The 18,522-nt window shown below is 56.5% G+C and overlaps 2 protein-coding genes and 2 non-coding genes across 4 annotated transcripts; 2 read left to right on the top strand and 2 right to left on the bottom strand.

Annotated features, from left to right (window-relative positions):
• Positions 1 to 4,756: 4,756 nt before the first annotated feature.
• Trnaf-gaa (transfer RNA phenylalanine (anticodon GAA)) lies at positions 4,757 to 4,829 on the bottom strand. The gene has a single exon. It is a non-coding gene; the product is annotated as a tRNA-Phe (tRNA).
• A 122-nt stretch (positions 4,830 to 4,951) lies between these two features.
• Trnan-guu (transfer RNA asparagine (anticodon GUU)) lies at positions 4,952 to 5,025 on the top strand. The gene has a single exon. It is a non-coding gene; the product is annotated as a tRNA-Asn (tRNA).
• Positions 5,026 to 5,199: 174 nt separating this feature from the next.
• On the top strand, positions 5,200 to 14,071 carry Ndufs7 (NADH:ubiquinone oxidoreductase core subunit S7). Its single transcript, XM_052164701.1, has 8 exons — positions 5,200 to 5,284; positions 9,760 to 9,796; positions 10,419 to 10,481; positions 10,758 to 10,881; positions 12,074 to 12,253; positions 12,324 to 12,370; positions 13,199 to 13,287; positions 13,915 to 14,071. Exons 1-8 carry the CDS (start codon positions 5,269 to 5,271, stop codon positions 14,010 to 14,012), a joined length of 654 nt encoding a protein of 217 aa, XP_052020661.1. The 5' UTR covers positions 5,200 to 5,268; the 3' UTR covers positions 14,013 to 14,071.
• Positions 14,072 to 15,426: 1,355 nt separating this feature from the next.
• Positions 15,427 to 18,251, bottom strand: Gamt (guanidinoacetate N-methyltransferase). Its single transcript, XM_052164700.1, has 6 exons — positions 17,962 to 18,251; positions 17,009 to 17,154; positions 16,843 to 16,906; positions 16,450 to 16,517; positions 16,216 to 16,326; positions 15,427 to 15,738 (listed from the first exon to the last, which is right to left on the bottom strand). Exons 1-6 carry the CDS (start codon positions 18,140 to 18,142, stop codon positions 15,598 to 15,600), a joined length of 711 nt encoding a protein of 236 aa, XP_052020660.1. The 5' UTR covers positions 18,143 to 18,251; the 3' UTR covers positions 15,427 to 15,597.
• Positions 18,252 to 18,522: the final 271 nt, after the last annotated feature.

The raw sequence follows: 18,522 nt of genomic DNA, 5'->3' as shown, positions 1-18,522 counted from the left end.
TCATTGCAGTGTGGCTGGCATGTGCGCGTCACGTCCCGTGTTGTTGGTGTGTCAGCCCTGCAGACGTTTCTGGAAAGACTGATTTGAACACAACACCCAGAGCATTGCCATGTTTCCTTGGCATTGTTTTGCTTATTTCCTCTCTGATTTCTGGAAACTTTCCTGCCACTTCTGTGTGGTGAGCAGGAGGTGGGGACCCTTGCAGCAACAGTCTGTGCAGGTGGGAGATGTCAGGAAGCGGGAACATGCTTGCTCACTGGCCCCTGTGCAGTCCTGCAGGGACGGACAGGCCAGACACACTCAGCCCCAATCCTGCTGGGCTCCGTTCCCACAGCCCTCACCGAATCCACGCAGGGCCGCCCCGCTCGCCACTGGCTCCTAGCCTGGCCCCACCACCCCACCTAAAGCTCTCTTGTGGGCTAAGGGTGGTGGGGATGACAGCAGGAAAAGGCCTGCATGGCTGCCGTGCTGGATGCATGGGCCACGGTGGCTGTGTGGAAGCACTCTCTCAGGGCAGAGCCACTGCACAGCGGCAGTGACAGGTCTGTGCCAAGCTATGCCAGCCAGGCACAGAGCCCCAGAGGGACACTCACCAGGTGGTTGGTCACTGCATATGGAACACATGGGTGTCCTTGACACTTGTGGCCGTCTCAGGATGAGATGGGGACATGGGTTCCATGGAGGTGATTAAGCATCACTCTAGACACCTGCCTCCGACGGCACGAGGCAGGTGGGTACAGAAGTGGCTGTCAGGACAGGCCCAGCGAGGCAGCACTGCCACCAGCCTCTCTGCTCAATTCTCTACCATCTTTGTTGAAATTGGGGGTGGGGGAACCAGGTCAGAGACCGGGTTCAGGCTGCAGCTTGCCCTGGCACCTGTGGAAGGAACATCAGAACATCGTCATCCTCGGGGCCTCTGGGTAGAATGACCAGAAGCAGCCCGGTGCCAGGAACTCAGCTTCCTGTTGGCACTGGGAAGTGGATCTGCCCTTGGTCCATGTGCAGCTCTGTGAGGGAGTCAGAGGTCTTTCAGAACGGCATGGAGCCCTGTGTGTGTTCCCTCAGGTCTACAGTCTCCCCTGCTCTGCACCTGCCGGTGGCCTTAGAGTTGGTTCTGCCCAGGGCAGGCTTGCCTCGTATCCGGAGTGGCATTTCACCTTGCTGACAGTGCCCCACTGCTGCCTGTGTGGTGGGCCTGGGGCAGAAAATGCCCTGCTGTCTGTCATCCTGGGTCCCACACTGGCCATCCTGGAGACAGACACAGGTCATAAATTCATCAGGGCCTGTATGTAGCTCCTCCCCCTTGAGCCCCTTAAACACCCTCAAAAGCCCTGTAACCTGTGGGTGAGGACGGCCAGTTTCTCTACACCTTGGGTTGTGATGTGGCTGCTTTGGAGGGGCAAAGATAACAGGATTCCCTCACCCCTGCCTTGTCCATGCCCCCACATCCATGACTCTCCCATGTGTCCTGTGCTCAGGGCCTCAGTCCTGCCACTAGATGGGTCTCTTTCAGGGCATCCGAGGCCCTATCGCTGGTGATAGATGCATTGTGCCTCACTGGCCGGCCGGTACAGCAGGGATGTCCCCAGTTGAAGTAGACACAGTCCCTGGACGTTACCCAGGGTCCCACAGCTAGGATGCAGGAGTCCTCTCCTCCCTGCCCCCATCGTGGTGGAGATGGGCCGTGTCCTCTTCTGTAGTTCCCTATTCCCTTCCCCTCCAAAACACCTACAATCCCTCGGCTCCCTGGCGCCATCTAGTGGTAGTTCCTACCTGTATCTCAGGAACTTTAATCCCGTGTTTCACTGGAAGCCCAGGTACCACAGGGTAAAAAGAGTCAAATTCCTCCTCAAGAAGCGAGTGGCCAGAGGAGACAGCGATCCTGACACACAGGCATGGCACGTCAGTGGGTTGTGTATCTCTGATGCTGTGCCAGACGCTGTGCCATGCTAAGGAAATGGGCAAGTAAGTCTATCTTGCCTTTCTGTCCTGCGTTGTAGTGCCCTTCCCCCTCCCCCTCCTCCTCCCCTTCCTCCTCCCCTTCCTCCTCCCCTTCCTCCTCCCCTTCCTCCTCCCCTTCCTCCTCCTCATCCCTTCCTGTTCCATCATCCCCCCAGCCTTCGTGCCCATGGTTAACGATGAAGCCCTGATGTGCCCTTTCATTCCCTGCTGACCTGTTTGTTCCTGTCCTTGAAGCCTGGATTCCAGAGTGCTACCCTGTCTGCCTGACTGCTGAGCCGTCTGTCAGTCAAGGGGACCCTGACCAATCCTCCTCAAGCCACAGCTATAGCATGTTTCCCAGAGCCTGGTGACAGGGAACACTCATTCATGATTGGTTTCTGTAGATCAAGGGGTCAGGGGGGTAGTTGACACTACACCAGAGGCTGAGGATGGAATACATGTCGTCGGGCTCAGCTCGCCTGCACTTCGGCAGTGCTTTTTTTTTTTCCTGTTTGCATTTTGTTTTTTCGAGGCAGGGTTTGTCTGTGTAGCCCTGGCTGTCCTGGAACTCACTCTGTAGACCAGGCTGGTCTCGAACTCAGAAATCCGCCTGCCTCTGCCTCTTAAGTGCTGGGATTAAAGGCGTGCACCACCACTGCTCTCCCCCCCCCCCCCCCAGCTTCTGCAGTGCTTAGAATAAGCCAAAATCTTATTTGTGCCCCACCACCTAATCATATCCCACTGGGAGGGGGTGGCAAGTGGGTGTGGAAGGGGGTATGGGTGTTTGAACTTGTGTGTGTGTGTGTGTGTGTGTGTGTGTGAAGGTCGGAGGACATCTTTCCCTATGTAGTTGAAACTAGTCAGGCTTGGTGGCAAGTGCCTCTAATGTGCCGAGCTATCTGTCTGCCTCTCCCACTGTGTAGTCCCAAGTGTGTCTCAAACACTGTAACACAAGGTGGCCTTGACGCCACAGGGGTCATACCTTAGTCCTTCCGTCTCTTTGTCTCTGTCTGTCTTGAGACAAGGTCTCTATGCAGCTTTGGCTGTCCTGTTCTGTGAAGACCAGGCAGGCTTCAAATTCACAGAGATCTGCTTGCTTCAGCCTTTCAAATGTCAGGGTCCCAGTTGCATGCCACCGTACCCGGTGGTTTGTCACTGTATCCGGCTCTTCCTCTTAAACAGACAGCATCTACTAACGCCATTCTGGGAACCCCATGACTTCATCTAAACCCACCCCAGATTACAGTCCACACAGGGCTGTGGCCACTGAGTTTCCAGCACCTTTGGGGAGCTGGCATTGCAAAGGCACCAGGGGGAAAGAGGGAAGCCCAGTGTATTGCGTACTCAGGTAATTGGGTCAGAATGCCCTAGCAGTACACAGGCTGCCTTCCACTGCAGGCGGATGGTTGGGGATGCCTCTGGCACAGAGCACCTGGCTAGTATGTACAGTGGCGAGCTCGGCACCAGTAGATTTCACACACACACACATGAAATATTTAATATCTAGTATGACTCAGCTGGCTGTGGCCTACTTAGGCTGTCTCTGAACTATCTTTGTAAGTTTTCTGTAAATCTAAAATTCTAGATGGGCAGGGTAGGGTTGAAGCCAGAGGCCCATGAGCTGAAGGCTAGTCTAGGCTAAAAAGGGAAGCTCTGACTCACAAGCAGGCAAACGGAAAAACTAAAAGTTTTTCTCTAGTCCATAGCTCTCTCCAGCCATACCCAGCCTTGTAACACACACACACACACACTCACAGAGGCATGCTCGCACACACAAACATACAATCCAAAATAAATTGCTACACAAGTGGAAATTAATGGAAGAGTGTGCTAAGTGCATAGATTCTATTCGGTTTACAAAATGGGGAAAGTAAGACTCCAACCCAGGCATTACTGACTTCCCACCAGATGACAGCCACCTTACGTCCCTTAGTGCCAGGCCAAGCACTCTGGGGACGAGAGTCAGGGGTAGCATGTGCGAGTTCAGGCAAACGCAAAGCATGAGCCAGTTGTACCCACACCTGGGACAACTCTCGGACTCAGTCCTCTCCTGCCACCTTGTGGGATGTGGAGATGTAACTCCGGTAGTAGGTCTAACAGCCAACTGCTTCTACCCACTGAACCAGAGTTCAGGCCATTATCACTATCATTATCATGGCTGGCCTCCAATTTGCTGTGTAGCAGAGGACTCTCTTGCCTCAACTTCCCCAGTGCTGGAGTGACAGGCACACCACACAGGCCCTGTGTATGTGGTGCCGGGGTGGAACCAGGGTCTTCTGCAGGATGGGGAGAGTGCTAGAACCACCTATATTTGATTTATTTTATTTTATGTGTGGGTGTTTTGACTGCATGCATGTCTACTGCCTGGAGAGGTCACAAGAGGCATCGGAGACCCAGGAACTGGAGTTTTACAAGGTTATGGGATGCTGGGAATTGAATCCCTACTGTTTTGAAAGAGGAACCAATGCTCTTAACTGCTGAGCCATTTGAAAAATATTATTTAACAGCATCGTCAACACCAACAATAATCATTTTGGCTTTTTGAGAGGAGGAACTTGACCTTGTACACATCCTCTGCTGCTTCGCTGCAATGCTAGACTGACAGGTGTGTACAGTTCACTGTGATACTTTGACATTTCATAATCAGTAATGGCTTTAGTTCTACCAATTCGAAGAATGTAAGACTGGTTGCTAATATCTAAATAGAACTTCAAAGTTCAACATTGGATTGCACAAATTCAACACTGTGGTTCAAAACAAATCTAAATCTCAAAAACAACAGACTGGGGAAAAAAAAAAAAAAAAACGTTCGCCCTGCCGAAACCCAGGATCGAACCAGGGACCTTTAGATCTTCAGTCTAACGCTCTCCCAACTGAGCTATTTCGGCCGTACAGGAAGGGTTAGTACCACCCTCCCTCCGCCCCGTGCCATTGCGTCTGTACGCAAGCGCACTTCACACTTCGTGCATGAAACCTAGTAGGATTATACTATAGGAAAAGGTGCAATGTTGTCTCTGTGGCGCAATCGGTTAGCGCGTTCGGCTGTTAACCGAAAGGTTGGTGGTTCGAGCCCACCCAGGGACGATCACAGTTACTTTTTCATTCCCTAAGATTAAATAAAATAGAAGTTCTTGCTTTTGTCTCTGTTTCCTGTTTGTCACAGGACGATGATGGCACTCACTATGCGGGCGCGATCACGGGCAGAAAGCGGGTCGGAACCACTCTGCTTCTGGTTCCGGTTTCCGCTGGTGTCTATTTGGGCGTTGGACCAGAACCGGAACTCTTTGGAGGGCGGACCGCAGAGGTTGTCTGAAGGCCGAGGCCAAGATGGCGGCGCTGGCGGGTGAGTGAAGCGCTGAGATCGGGATATTGGTGATCTCAGCTGGCGCTGTGCGGACAGCGGAGCGCACGGCCGGCATTGAGATGCGTTGGGACCGCAGAGACCTATAGATCAGATCCCGGCCCGCGATAATGTCGGGGTCTAGGAGTGGGCTGAAGTGTGTTTGAATTCACTTCACACACTTCTGCCTGGTCTACACGGCAAGCTCCAGGCCTCCTTTTATCGCCCCAGATTATTGGGCGGGTCGCTGAGGCCTGTATATCTCCCAGCCTCAGGAGACTGCTTGCAAGAACCCTTGCAGGAACCTGGCTGACGTCCCTGAAACACAGAGTGGGACAGGGAAGAGGCCAAGGACACTCAGGCCACCCACCCTGGACAGCTCGGGACACTAGAGCAGATGTCTCAGTTTCCCTGCCAAAGCTTTGGTATCTTCCTCTTTGTGTACAGGGATTAAACACCCATGCAATTTGGTAGACTTGAGAACAGTTGCTAAGCAGAACCCCCCAGCGCCTAGCAGGTTGCAGTGTTAACATAAGAAATGGAAGAACTCAGGCAGTGGGGTCTAACTACATGCGTGTTTTGTTGTTGCTTTGAGACAGTGTCTGATGAATCACAGCTTGGCCTCAAACTCGCTGTATACTGAGGGTGATCTTGAAGGTTTGATCTGCCTGCCTTCAGCTCTCCGGCTGGGAGGACAGGTGTGCACCATCATGCCTGTTTATTCAGCACCAGGGGTGGAACCTAAGGGCTTGGTGCATGCTAGGCAAGGACTCTGCTGCCTGTTTTTGAGACCTGATCTCACGTATCAGAGTCTGACTTTGAGCTCCTCATCCTCCAGGCTCTAGCCCCAAATACAAGGATGGCAGGCTTATAATACTATGCCCGGACATTATTTTTTCTTTTAAAGATAGGTCTTCCTGTGTGGCCTAGAGTCATATCAGACTCGTAATGTTCCTGACACAGTCCTCCATGCCGCGATTACGGGTCCCATCTCTGTGCTCAGCTCAGCTGGCAGCTCACCAGTGACAGTTAATAGGTCTCACTATGATCCTATTTGAAGGAGAAACTAACATCTTAGAGGCAGCAAGGAGGATGTTTGCTGCAAGGCATTGGGAGGAAGAGTTGTGATCCCAACCCTTGGGAGGCTGAGGCAGGATGAACTTAGCCCAGGGTATGCTGGATCTCTGCTTCAAAAGAAGGGCACTTGGGATTTCTGTGAGTTCCAGGCCAGCCGTGGATACATAGTAACACCATTTTAAAAGGCAGGAAGAGGAGGAGGCCTGGAGATGTGGTCCATTGTTAAAACACTCACTGAATGTTCAGGATCCACATTGCATTCCCAGCATGACTGCACAGTCTGGTGGGAGCCAGGCCTGATGTGCCTTCATGTAGGCCTCGCAGCTCAGAAGGCTCTTCCGAGGTCAGAGGTCAGACAGCTTGGGCAGTATAGACCCTGTGCTGGCACCTCCAACCACTTCGTAGGGCACTTACTCTGCTGTAAGTTTATCCAGTGCCTTGAGTTTTCCAATGGCGGAAGACCATGCCTGGCGCGTGCCACTCAGACAGAAGGTCTAGAGTCTGCAGTAGAGTCTTCAGCCCAAGCAGTCGTGACATTGGGAAACAGTAGCCCTGAGCAAGGCTGCAGTCAGCGAGGAGGGCGGAGGCAGACAAGGAGCATGGAAGGTGGGGGTTAGGGTCAGGTCAGCCCAGTGCCAGTGTTGGAGGCAGGATGATCCCCATGTGGTGCCCATCTCCCAGTCCCACCTTTCTGTCGTGGAGGGGCAGTCCCAGATCAGACCCCTTCCCACTTTTTCTCTCCAAGACAAGATCTTGCTATGTAGCTCCTGCCAAATGGAACTTGGTCTGTGGTATAGAGACCAGGCAGGCTGTGGTATAGAGATCAGGCCGGCTGTGGTATAGAGACCAGGCCGGCTGTGGTATAGAGATCAGGCTGGCTGTGGTATAGAGACCAGGCCGGCTGTGGTATAGAGACCAGGCCGGCTGTGGTATAGAGACCAGGCCGGCTGTGGTATAGAGATCAGGCTGGCTGTGGTATAGAGACCAGGCCGGCTGTGGTATAGAGAGCAGGCTGGCTGTGGTATAGAGACCAGGCTGGCTGTGGTATAGAGAGCAGGCCATGTGTGGTATAGAGATCAGGCTGGCTGTGGTATAGAGATCAGGCTGGCTGTGGTATAGAGATCAGGCCGGCTGTGGTATAGAGACCAGGCCGGCTGTGGTATAGAGACCAGGCCGGCTGTGGTATAGAGATCAGGCCGGCTGTGGTATAGAGACCAGGCCGGCTGTGGTATAGAGACCAGGCCGGCTGTGGTATAGAGAGCAGGCCGGCTGTGGTATAGAGATCAGGATGGCTGTGGTATAGAGACCAGGCTGGCTGTGGTATAGAGATCAGGCAGGCTGTGGTATAGAGATCAGGCCGGCTGTGGTATAGAGATCAGGCCGGCTGTGGTATAGAGATCAGGCCGGCTGTGGTATAGAGATCAGGCCGGCTGTGGTATAGAGACCAGGCCGGCTGTGGTATAGAGATCAGGCCGACTGTGGTATAGAGACCAGGCCGGCTGTGGTATAGAGATCAGGCCGGCTGTGGTATAGAGACCAGGCCGGCTGTGGTATAGAGACCAGGCCGGCTGTGGTATAGAGACCAGGCCGGCTGTGGTATAGAGACCAGGCCGGCTGTGGTATAGAGAGCTGGCCGGCTGTGGTATAGAGATCAGGATGGCTGTGGTATAGAGACCAGGCTGGCTGTGGTATAGAGATCAGGCAGGCTGTGGTATAGAGAGCAGGCTGGCTGTGGTATAGAGACCAGGCTGGCTGTGGTATAGAGACCAGGCTGGCTGTGGTATAGAGACCAGGCTGGCTGTGGTATAGAGACCAGGCTGGCTGTGGTATAGAGACCAGGCTGGCTGTGGTATAGAGACCAGGCTGGCTGTGGTATAGAGACCAGGCTGGCTGTGGTATAGAGACCAGGCAGGCTGTGGTATAGAGAGCAGGCTGGCTGTGGTATAGAGACCAGGCAGGCTGTGGTATAGAGACCAGGCCGGCTGTGGTATAGAGACCAGGCTGGCTGTGGTATAGAGAGCAGGCCAGCTGTGGTATAGAGACCAGGCTGGCTGTGGTATAGAGATCAGGCCGGCTGTGGTATAGAGACCAGGCCGGCTGTGGTATAGAGACCAGGCAGGCTGTGGTATAGAGATCAGGCTGGCTCGAGCTCGCAGAGCTCTGCCTTCCTCTGCTTCCTGAGTGATGGGATTCAGGGCATGCACCACCAAGCCCAGCCCCTGGAGTGCAAGTGTCACAGGGCTGGGGTTCCGCGAGCTCACAGGAGGAGGCCCTCTGTCCTCATGAGGCTGTCCTCCTAGTCATCTGTACATTCCCTACCCGTGGTTGGCTTTGTTTTTGTGTTTTTAAATGCTGTTTGGGATTTTCTAGAGGCCATTCAGATGTAAGCCAGGCTGTTCTAGGACATGCCTCCACCTCCACAGTGCTGGGATGACAGTTGTACATCTTCAGATGTGACTCACACCTGTCCGTTCAAACAGTAGCCATCCTGCTGCCTCTGGGCGTGTTCTTTGTGACCTCATTGTAACTTTTTTGCCTCTGGAAAGGCTCATGCATACAGTTCCATCTGTCTTGAGATTCTGGGGTGACACGCTCATGCGTACGGTTGCATTCTGAGGTGTCACCGCCATTATCCATCCAGCAGAATAAGGGAGACAACACGGGAGACTCTTCTCAAAGCAGTTTATTCAGGAAACCTTACATCAGGAAGCCCCTGATCCTAGCCTGTGCTGCCATGGTACCGAGTATCAGGCGTAGGCCTGGGGGATTAAAAAACACAGACACGGGTCATTCTGCAAGGAGCATGCCAAAGCCTTACTGAGAGACCAGCAATAAATATACTAGAGGCCAGGGAAGGAACAGGAAAAATCAATTATAGTCACAGGTCAGGCACCTGGGAAGTCCCTACCACACCGGGCAGGAAGGCAGGAATCAAGCTAAGACACGGGATGTTTTGCTCTCAAGAAACTTGTGCAAACAGCTGAGCTGGGGGCATTGAGCCAAGCTCTCTGGTTCCCAGCACTGAGGTGCTCGGATGAAGATTCCGATACCTAGAGATAGGTAGTGTAGGGCATAATCATAACTCCATCCTGGCCTCAAAGCTGCCGCCATGCCTCTCTTCCTGCTTCCAGCTGCTCCTTCTAAGAAGTCTCCTTGGGTCGAGTCCTGCCGTGTGGGAAGAGCCTGCTGCGTGCAGATGTGGGACAGGCTGTGCAGGAGCAGCTGGCTGGGGCCTGGGGTGGAGAAGTGAGACCTGGGAGGCAAGGGAAGGTGACTCGGTGTGGAACCTGAGCCAAGGGTAGGAAGGAGAGTGCTGGAGCCCCAGGAAGGGCTGGGGCCAGAACATGGACCGCTCCTGGAGACTAAACTGTTGGGCTTAGAGCTCTGTGCTTCTCTTCTAGCTCCTGGCCTGCTCTCTGTACGGATCCTGGGTCTGCGGTAAGCGTGTGTGTGGCCTGTCTGTCTCAAGGCTAGATCTGACTGGGTGTCAGTGGACAGCATGGAGCTGCAGGGCTCTCCAGCAGTGTCTAGAGAAGAGACTGTTTGGTGGGGGGGGGTTACCCGTTAGGACCCGTGGGATGTCCAGGTGTCGTCACACGGTATGTGGGGCTTGTCTGGGAGGCAGTGGCCAAGGCAGAGCAGTGCTGTCCACAGGCTGCGGCCCTCATAGGAAATGCACTTCCTGTCCCAACAAGGTGTTCTGTGAGCCTGCCAGCTGGGCCTTCACGGCTTTGTGACAGGGCTGTGAAAGTCCCCAGCCAAGGGGAACTACCAGATGTCTCCTGCGCTTAAGCACAGCACCTCAGTACCACCCTGGCCAGGCTATGTGGCAATCTTCCGACCAGTTGGTAGTTTTCAGAAGCAAAGAGGCTCTGCTTGCATCTGAGTCTCACCAAGGACAGTAGCAGCACTGTCCCTAGAAAGAGCAGGGCAGCCTGGAGATGAGCAGGAGACCGTGTGTGGGCAGGGAGACCACAGTGCTGGGCGGGGTGGTAGCGGTGAGAAGGAGCTGCTGATCGGGTCCTGGCGGCCTCTCAGTATACCCCGTTTGCATCCCCAGCACAGGCACAGTGGTCCAGCTGCGCAGAGTCCATCAGAATGTGGCCACTGAAGGCCCAAGCAGGTAATCTTTGCTCCGAGAAGGGTCTGCATGCTGTCTTCTAGGGCTTTGATCCTGCATTACTGCCTGTACTCCACCCCAACGTGTGGCCCTGGCTTACCTCCCTAGTGTGGCTGCTGCTCCTTTCTCTGTTGATCAGGCCTAGTGTAGGCCTTGTGGGCCTCAGGGATGATGTGGTGTTCTGTCCTGGGACCCTGTCTGTCCCTCCCCATGGGTCCAGGACAGGAACACTGGGGACACTTGGCTAACTGTTCCTGTGCCCACCTGCTCTGCCCTTAGCACACAGTCTGCCGTGTCCAAGGCTGGAGCTGCAGCCGTGGTCCCCAAGCCCTCCCATCTTCCCAGAAGCCGGGCCGAGTATGTGGTGACCAAGCTGGATGACCTCATCAACTGGGCACGCCGGGTGAGTCCTCCTGTCACACCCGACCTCCTCAGGGCTCCCTCACACTCAGGGTGACTGGACCCTTCAGCAGTCCAAATAGTTTTTTTGTAAATTTAATTTTTTTATTTTTTTTAATTTTTTTGGTTTTTTTCAAGACAGGGTTTCTCTGTGTAGCCCTGGCTGTCCAGGAACTCACTTTGTAGACCAGGCTGGCCTCCAACTCAGAAATCCTCCTGCCTCTGCCTCCCAAATGCCGGGATTAAAGGCGTGTGCCACCACTGTCCAGCCAAATATTTTTTTAGTGTGTGTGTGTGTGTGTGCGTGCTCATACACGCACATGCATGCATATGCACTGTAGCATGGATGTGGAGGGCAGGGGATAACCTGCAGGATTCGACACCCTCTTTCCACCACATAGGTTCCAGGATCCACCTCAGGCTGTTGGGCTTGGTGGCAATATCTTTACTCCCCGAGCCATTTCAACCACTGATAAAAATGCCTTTTATTCATTCATTGTTTTGGGGCGAATTTGTTTTTGAGACAGGGTCTCTCTACATAACCCTGACTACCCTGGAACTTCCTATGTAAATCAGGCTGTCCTTAAACAGAGCCCTGCCTGCCTGCTGAGATGCTGGCTTTAAAATCTGTCACGGCAGAGTCTGGCGCGCTGTCGGTCCTCTGCAGAGTGCATGGGTGGTTTCCCTCTCTGTGTCTGTCCTAGCTGTCCCTGCACCGTGCCGTGTGTGTGCTGATGTCGTTCAGTTGCTGGGCAGCTGCTGTGCTTGGTCCCCGTGCGACAACTCCTGTCTGACAACTGTCCGTTGGCACGCCTGCCCCTGGCCTGCCTTATTCTCCTGTGCAGTGCCTAGGGCTCTGGTGGGGACCACGGAGCCTGAGGCTGCCAGGGCAACTTCCCACTGCTGGGACCAGGTGCAGGCGCAGCCGGGTCCATGAGGAGCTTAAGCACCCATGGACAGAGGGCACGGAGGGCGGCCAGCCAGTCCCAGGAGATTCCTGAGGGACAGGACAGTTTAGCCAGCCCAGGGACGTCAAGAGGGGTTATTCACGCCGGCCAGAGCAGCAGCTTGGCTTGGATGTTGCCTGGAGTCCTGGGTCTATGTCAGCCTCAGGTGCCAGCCAAGGTCTCAGTGTCACTGTAGCTGCGAGGTGGAGGGACCGTGCCCGGACACGGCTGACAGCCCATGTCCTCCAGAGCTCCCTGTGGCCCATGACCTTTGGCCTGGCGTGCTGTGCTGTGGAGATGATGCACATGGCCGCACCACGCTACGACATGGACCGCTTCGGTGTGGTGTTCCGTGCCAGCCCTCGCCAGGCTGATGTGATGATTGTAGCTGGCACACTTACCAACAAGATGGCCCCTGCACTCCGCAAGGTACATCCGGTCCCCCTGGCCCCTTCCGCTGCCTGGCCACCCGCAGGTGTCTGACCTTTGTGTCTTGTAGGTGTACGACCAGATGCCCGAGCCCCGCTATGTGGTATCCATGGGGAGGTGAGTGTGGGCTTGGATGCCTAGGGGAGCCGGGTCCCCCCCCAGGGCCTCTGTCAGCTTTCTCCCGCTCTGCTCTGTGGGCAGGAAGGGCTCCAGGCAGCCCAAGGCTGCTCCTCCATGCCTCCTCTCTCTCTTTCTTTAGCAGTGACTCGCTCATTGTGTAATACATGCATGCATGGAGCCCAAGTCCCTGTGCCCGCCAGCAGGTGCCATGCTGCTGCGCCCACGCATATCCTCTGCCCAACCACTTGGGTGTTTTCTTGCAGTGGAGGCTGTAGGGGAGTCCCCCTTTGAATCTGGCACCGGCACAGAAGCCTACAACTGCCTGTGACACTAGCTCCAGACAATCCAATCTTTAAAAAACAAAACAAAACTGGGTGTGGTGGCGAGCTCTCTGGTGGCAGAGGCAGTCAGATCTTTGTGGGTTCAAGGTCAGCTTGTACTACACCTGGTCTCAAAAAGCTAAGAAGGAAAAGAGGGCAATGTTTGGGCTATCAAAGGCTCACCTAGCACACAGTAAGCCCTGGGTTCCATTCCCAGCCCCAAATAACCCGTACCATGGTGCACCCCTGTCAGCTGAAGGTGACGGGGTGATTCCACTTCAGCCTTTTGGGAGGCCACCTTCGATTCCATGGTCCCACACCAGGTCTGTCATCAGAAACACGCTGGTCAGGTGCACTTTTCCATGAGTTTATCAGTGGCTCCTTGCATCCAGCGTGTCCCATGAAGGTTCTGGAAGTCCCCTTTACCTCAGTCAGTGCCAGGGTGTGGGGTGTGGGCTGGGCTGGGTGGCCACGCATCTGAACCGCCTCTCCACCCTCTCCCCAGCTGCGCCAACGGCGGAGGCTACTACCACTACTCCTACTCTGTTGTCCGTGGCTGCGACCGCATTGTGCCGGTGGACATCTATGTTCCAGGTGAGGGCAGCGCCCTGCCCACCACGGCAGATACTGCTTCCAGGCGGCAGTGCCAGCCTGGGCAGGGGACCTTGCTGTTTCCTGTGTCTTCCAGGGCAGATGGACGGTGCCTTGTCCTTTGCCCCACCCTTCCCAGGAGTACTGGGCTCACTGGCTTTCCTCGGCTGGCCTGGACAGGCCCCAGTTAGCTGAGCTGCGGGGTCTTTTAGCAGTTCCCAGTCTGTCTGTTGCACCCGTGTGGTCACTACTCTCTGCACCCTGTAGGGCTCTCTGTCTGCAGGCTGCTGGGGAGCAGGGAGGGCAGGGTTTCCGGCTGCAGTTGGAGGCTTCTAGCATCCAAGACCTGGAATCTCAAGCTGCCTCCCTGTCCTTGGCCCAAGCCCATCTCCCTAACCAAGTGTTCAGTCCCTGTGACTGTTCCCGAGGACCAGGCTGGTCACCAGAGTCACAGCCTGGCCCTTCTCCTATGGAACCATGGACAGTTCAGGGACGGGGTGGGTGTCAGGAGGCCTGGCACACCAAGGACCCTTGTCCCTTTGAAGCCAACCCCAACCCCAGGGTGCCCTGAGAGTCCTCGTGTGGGCTGGTGGAGGCGGGTGGCGGGGTCTCACCCATGTGTGTCCGCAGGCTGCCCGCCCACAGCCGAGGCGCTCCTCTACGGCATCTTGCAGCTGCAGCGCAAGATCAAGCGCGAGCAGAAGCTGAAGATCTGGTACCGCAGGTAGAGCTGCAGGCTGAGCGTGATGATCCCAGAATTCCTTGTGAATAAACCCACCCTGATCCAGTCGTGTGTTCTGTGTGGACTGTGGCCCAGGGGACAGGGGGCAGATGAGGCACGTCCTGCACCCTCTGTGAAGACTCCTGGCCCTGAGGGCCTAGCGGGCAACAGAGGCTGGTGGCCCCTCTGTCTCAGTAACACACATCTGAGCCTTGTGGCCTCTGCCGCCCGCTGTGCAGCTCCAGCCAGTCAGTGCCCGCTTCTTTCTTTTCTTTTTTCTTTTTTCTTTTTTTTTTTTTTTTTCGAGACCAGGTTTCTCTGTGTAGCCCTGGCTGTCCTGGAACTCACTCTGTAGACCAGGCTGGCCTCGAACTCAGAAATCTACCTGCCTCTGCCTCCCAAGTGCTGGGATTAAAGGCGTGCGCCACCACGCCCGGCTACTGTCCACTTCTGAGCAAGGGAAGATAATAAGTCTCCTCTCAAGTAGAAGACACATCTCAGCCCCTGAAGGGGCTGTCAACTCCTGGGAGGAGGAGGAGGGGGAGAGGGAAGAGGAGGGGGAGAGGGAAGAGGACCCAGCATGCCCGCCTGATGCCGTCTTGCAGAGCATAAGCCTAGAATCTGTCTCAGGCCTCAGCCTTCGTGTCCTGCAGGTTTTCATTTCCAGCACTGGGCGGGGGGGTGGGGGGGTGGGGGAGGTGGGGGGTGGCACACCCAGCACGTGGGAGGGGCAGGTGAGCCTGCCCAGTCAGGAGGAGCTTTTGGTCTTGACATGGGGTTTCTCCGTGTAGTCCTGGCTGTTCAGGAACCCTGCTCTGTAGCCCTGGTGACCTGGGACCCCAGAGATCAGCCTGAATCTGCCTCCCAAAGGGGTCACAGGTGCTGCACCATACCCTGCTCCAAGGGAAGCTTTTAAGACAAGACCTCTCTCAGGTGGAGACTCCCCAGGCCACGGGAGCAGTCTGCCCTCTGCCTTGAATGCCGCCCTGGCCTTCACGATGGGGAAGAGAAAGGCCTGGGTGTGAGCAGAGGTGGCTAGGGGCTGGCCACACCCAGCAGCCTGAAGTGAGGAGCTGGGCATAGGGCACAGCTAGGCCCTCTGAGGGCCAGGCAGGGCTGGGCTGCAGTGTGGACCCAGTCAGCAGATTTAGTGCCAGGGATTTGCACAGTGGGACTGTGCTGTGAGGGCCATGTCACTTGCTATGTGCTGGGCTGAGCGGAGGCCTAGTAGGCGCTCTCCTACCCCGGCCTTGGTGAGACCTCACAGCCTCTTCTTGGGTCCCCTGATGAAAATAGACCATGGTTGATTGGTCATGTCTGGGTGGGGCAGGGAGCACCGAGCACCACATCTGCTGAGGCAGAGGCAGCTGTAAGCCAGATGTGGCCCCTCACCTCCGGCTCACTGCCAACCAACCCGCCAGTCTTCTTGTTAGCATTTATTTTACTCCTGAGCTCTGGGAAGATGGCAGTGCCAGGCAGAGTAACCAGTCCAGGATGTCACACTGCAGCGAGAGTGGAGAGGCTGGAACCCACACTCCAGTCACAGAGGCACAGGGGAGGGCATAGGCTCCTTGTAGCCCAGGGCCACCTGCTCAGTGCTTGGTGACCTGGGGTATGATCATCTGAGGGAAGGCATAGTAGCGGCAGTCGGCCGGGGGCACCAGGGCCATCACCTCTGTGCTGATGTTTTCTCTCAGGAAGCCAGCTTCCTGCAGTGCAGGCACCTGCGTCTCCTGTAGGGAGGGGTCACAGGTTACCCCGGATGCTGAGGGACAGGACCTGGGTGGAGTGAATTCTGCTGCAGGCAGCAGTGTCATGATAACCTCAGCTGCGTCTTAGACCCGCATCCTTGCACAGGCGTGCCAGGCGTGCCGTAGGCCTCTCAAGCAGGAGAGAGTCTTAGAGACGAGAGCTGCCTCCCTCGCGGGCTGATGGGAAGGCTGTCCTGCTGGCCCGTGCTCCTGGAAGGGTCTATCCCCCAGACAGCCCCACAGCTAGCGGGCAGTGGGCGGGGCCGCGCAGAGGCCCTGAGCAGCCATGGGAGCCTGAACTAACCGGGGCCTTCCTGATTTCAAACTGGGAAATCGCAACACTGACTGGACCTCTCAGGATTTCTGGCCCCTGAGGCCAGCGCGCAGAGGTCTCTCCACGTCACACTCCCCAGGCCTCTGTCAGGCTTTGGACTCTCCGCTCACTGCCAGGTAGTGTACCTCAAACATGGTGGCGATGTCTGTGTACTTGGTCTTCATGAGTTCCCCCCAGGATGTGAGGTTGCAGTAGGTGAGGATGCCCCCGGGCTTCAGCAGGCGGAAAGCATGATTCTGTGGAGGCCAGTGGACAGGAAGGGGTGGGACCACGGGACAGAGCTGCTGGTCTGTAACCCACACGCCCTGCCCACCTGGCCTCCCAAGGCCCGCCCACAGGCCCTGGCCCTGCAGTCCCACCTTAATAAAGTTGAACTGGTGAGTATGCCAGGTCTCTTCAGACAGTGGGTACGTGTCGTAGAGAATCCCTGCAGTGTGGACACATGCCCGCCAGTCAGGGCTGGCACAGCCTTGCCAACCTCTTCTGACCCATCCCAGGCTCTGTTGGCTGACCCGGACCGCAAGCCGCCCTTAGCACCTCTGCTGGCCCCTGCTCATGGCGTCTCCAGTGCACACTGGGGGTGCCTGCATCCTGGGGCTCAAACTCTGTCTGGTTCTCGTTCTTGATGTGGGGCTCCACCAAGCTCAAGAGGGTAAGGTAGTGCAAGAGCAGGCACAGGCTGCCGAGGCACCCCGAAGCCAGCGTGCTCCCCAGAGCTCAACCCCGCTGCCGAGCTCCCTGAGCGCCCTCACCATCAAAGTGACCATCAGGCAGTGTAGGCGCCACCTCCTCCCACAGGCCTTTCAAGGGAACAACCTTGGAGAGAGGGACAAGAGAGGTTGGGGGGGTCACATGGGACCCCACGATCTCCCGGCTCTGCGGGTTACTCCCAGTCTGCACCCCAGTGGCAGAAGGTACCTTACGTGGCTGCTGCAGGGCCCAGTCCTGTAACCGCCGAAAGACGCCATCATTGCACTCGATAATCCAGTGCTCCTCTATGGGGGCCCGCTGCACCCTGGAGGCAGCGATGGCCATCCCGAAGCCCACCTCCAGGACCCGGCCCCCTAGGAGGACAAAACAGGACAGCTGGCTTGGATGGGGGAGGGGGGCTTGGCCGTGAGACCTGGCTCGCACACGCCTCAAGGCCAGCCAGCAGGCCCACGTGGGTGGACAGAACAAAGTAACACAGAAGAGTGTGGACCCTGGCCAGCTGCCAATCAGAGCGGCTAGCCTGGGAGCGTCGGGCCTGGCCCCAGGGATCCCTGGACTCTGAGCCCCTACCCACGCTATTTGTGCTATGGCCCTAATCTGTGGGGGCGAGAAAAGGCCAAGCCTGGCTCGGACGGAGGGAGGCTCGACACCTGCAGCCCCTCCGCGTTTCATTATACATCTTATACCAAGTCCTCATCTGCCCTGGGTGAACTCTCAAGCCCACCGCTCATCTGCCCTGTTTGAAGCTGGGGTGCCCCAGACACCACCCCCAGTCCAGAAGTTCAGGGCCACAGCCCCGGGACAGCTGTCTCTCTGCTCAGTTTTCCCAAGCTATTCTTAGTAACAGCCGGGGGAGACTCAGAGGTTCCCGGCCAACACAAGCCCCACGCCCCTCCACTAAGTTCCACTCAAGACTGTGGTCCGAAGACCCACCCTCCAACCCAGCCCTGGGAAGGAGAAGTCTTTTCCCTGGGAGAGGAAGTTCCAGTTCAGGGCTGGTGCCTCTTGCCTGCGCCTACATTTTGCCAACACCCTTCCCTTCCCGGCCAAGGTAGCCCCAAGGCAGCTCAGTGCCTCAGACAAGGAAACTGAGGCATGCAGCATGCATGGGGAGCCCCTGCACTTTTAAGCTGCAGCCTCAGTTTCCTCTGGCAGAGTACCTCTGGAGGCAGCAGCCGCCGCCAGCGCATGCATATAGGGGGTCTCCCAACGCTCCATCACTGGCTTGCCCAGTATCTGCAGGTGCGTGTCAGACGCGTCATAGGCCGCGGGGGCTGCGCGCCACGCGGGGCCGCAGTCCTCGCCGGGCGCGAAGAGCGGGCCGGCTGCAGAAGAGCTCATGGTGAGGCTGTGCACACCAGGCCGGGAGCGCAGGGCTGCGGAGACGGAGACGAGGGGCTGGAGGAGGCGGAGTGGGGCGGTGCCTCTGCGTAGAGGAGATCAGCCTTGCGCTGGGGTGGGTGGGAGCCTGAAGCGGGGGCGGGGTCCGTGTACCCAGCGGCGGGCCGTATGGGCGGGGCCTACTCTCTGTGGCGGGTCCTTGCTGGGTTGGGGTGGGTCCAGTCATTAGAAGGGGTTGGGCCTTGCTCTGGGACGGGGTCCTGCCTAGTACTGGGCTGGGCCTGTGTGGATGAGGCAGGGTGGAGCGTGCTAAGGGTCGGGGCTACTGGCTGGAGTAAAGTTCTGAGAGGGGCGGATCTGTGGAATGGGATAGGTCCCGC

Source organism: Apodemus sylvaticus, chromosome 20 (genome assembly GCF_947179515.1).
Source record: "Apodemus sylvaticus chromosome 20, mApoSyl1.1, whole genome shotgun sequence".
In the NCBI taxonomy this organism is placed as follows: Eukaryota; Metazoa; Chordata; class Mammalia; order Rodentia; family Muridae; genus Apodemus; species Apodemus sylvaticus.
Note: the sequence above shows the minus strand (reverse complement) of the source record. Positions and strands in the feature narration are given on the sequence as shown.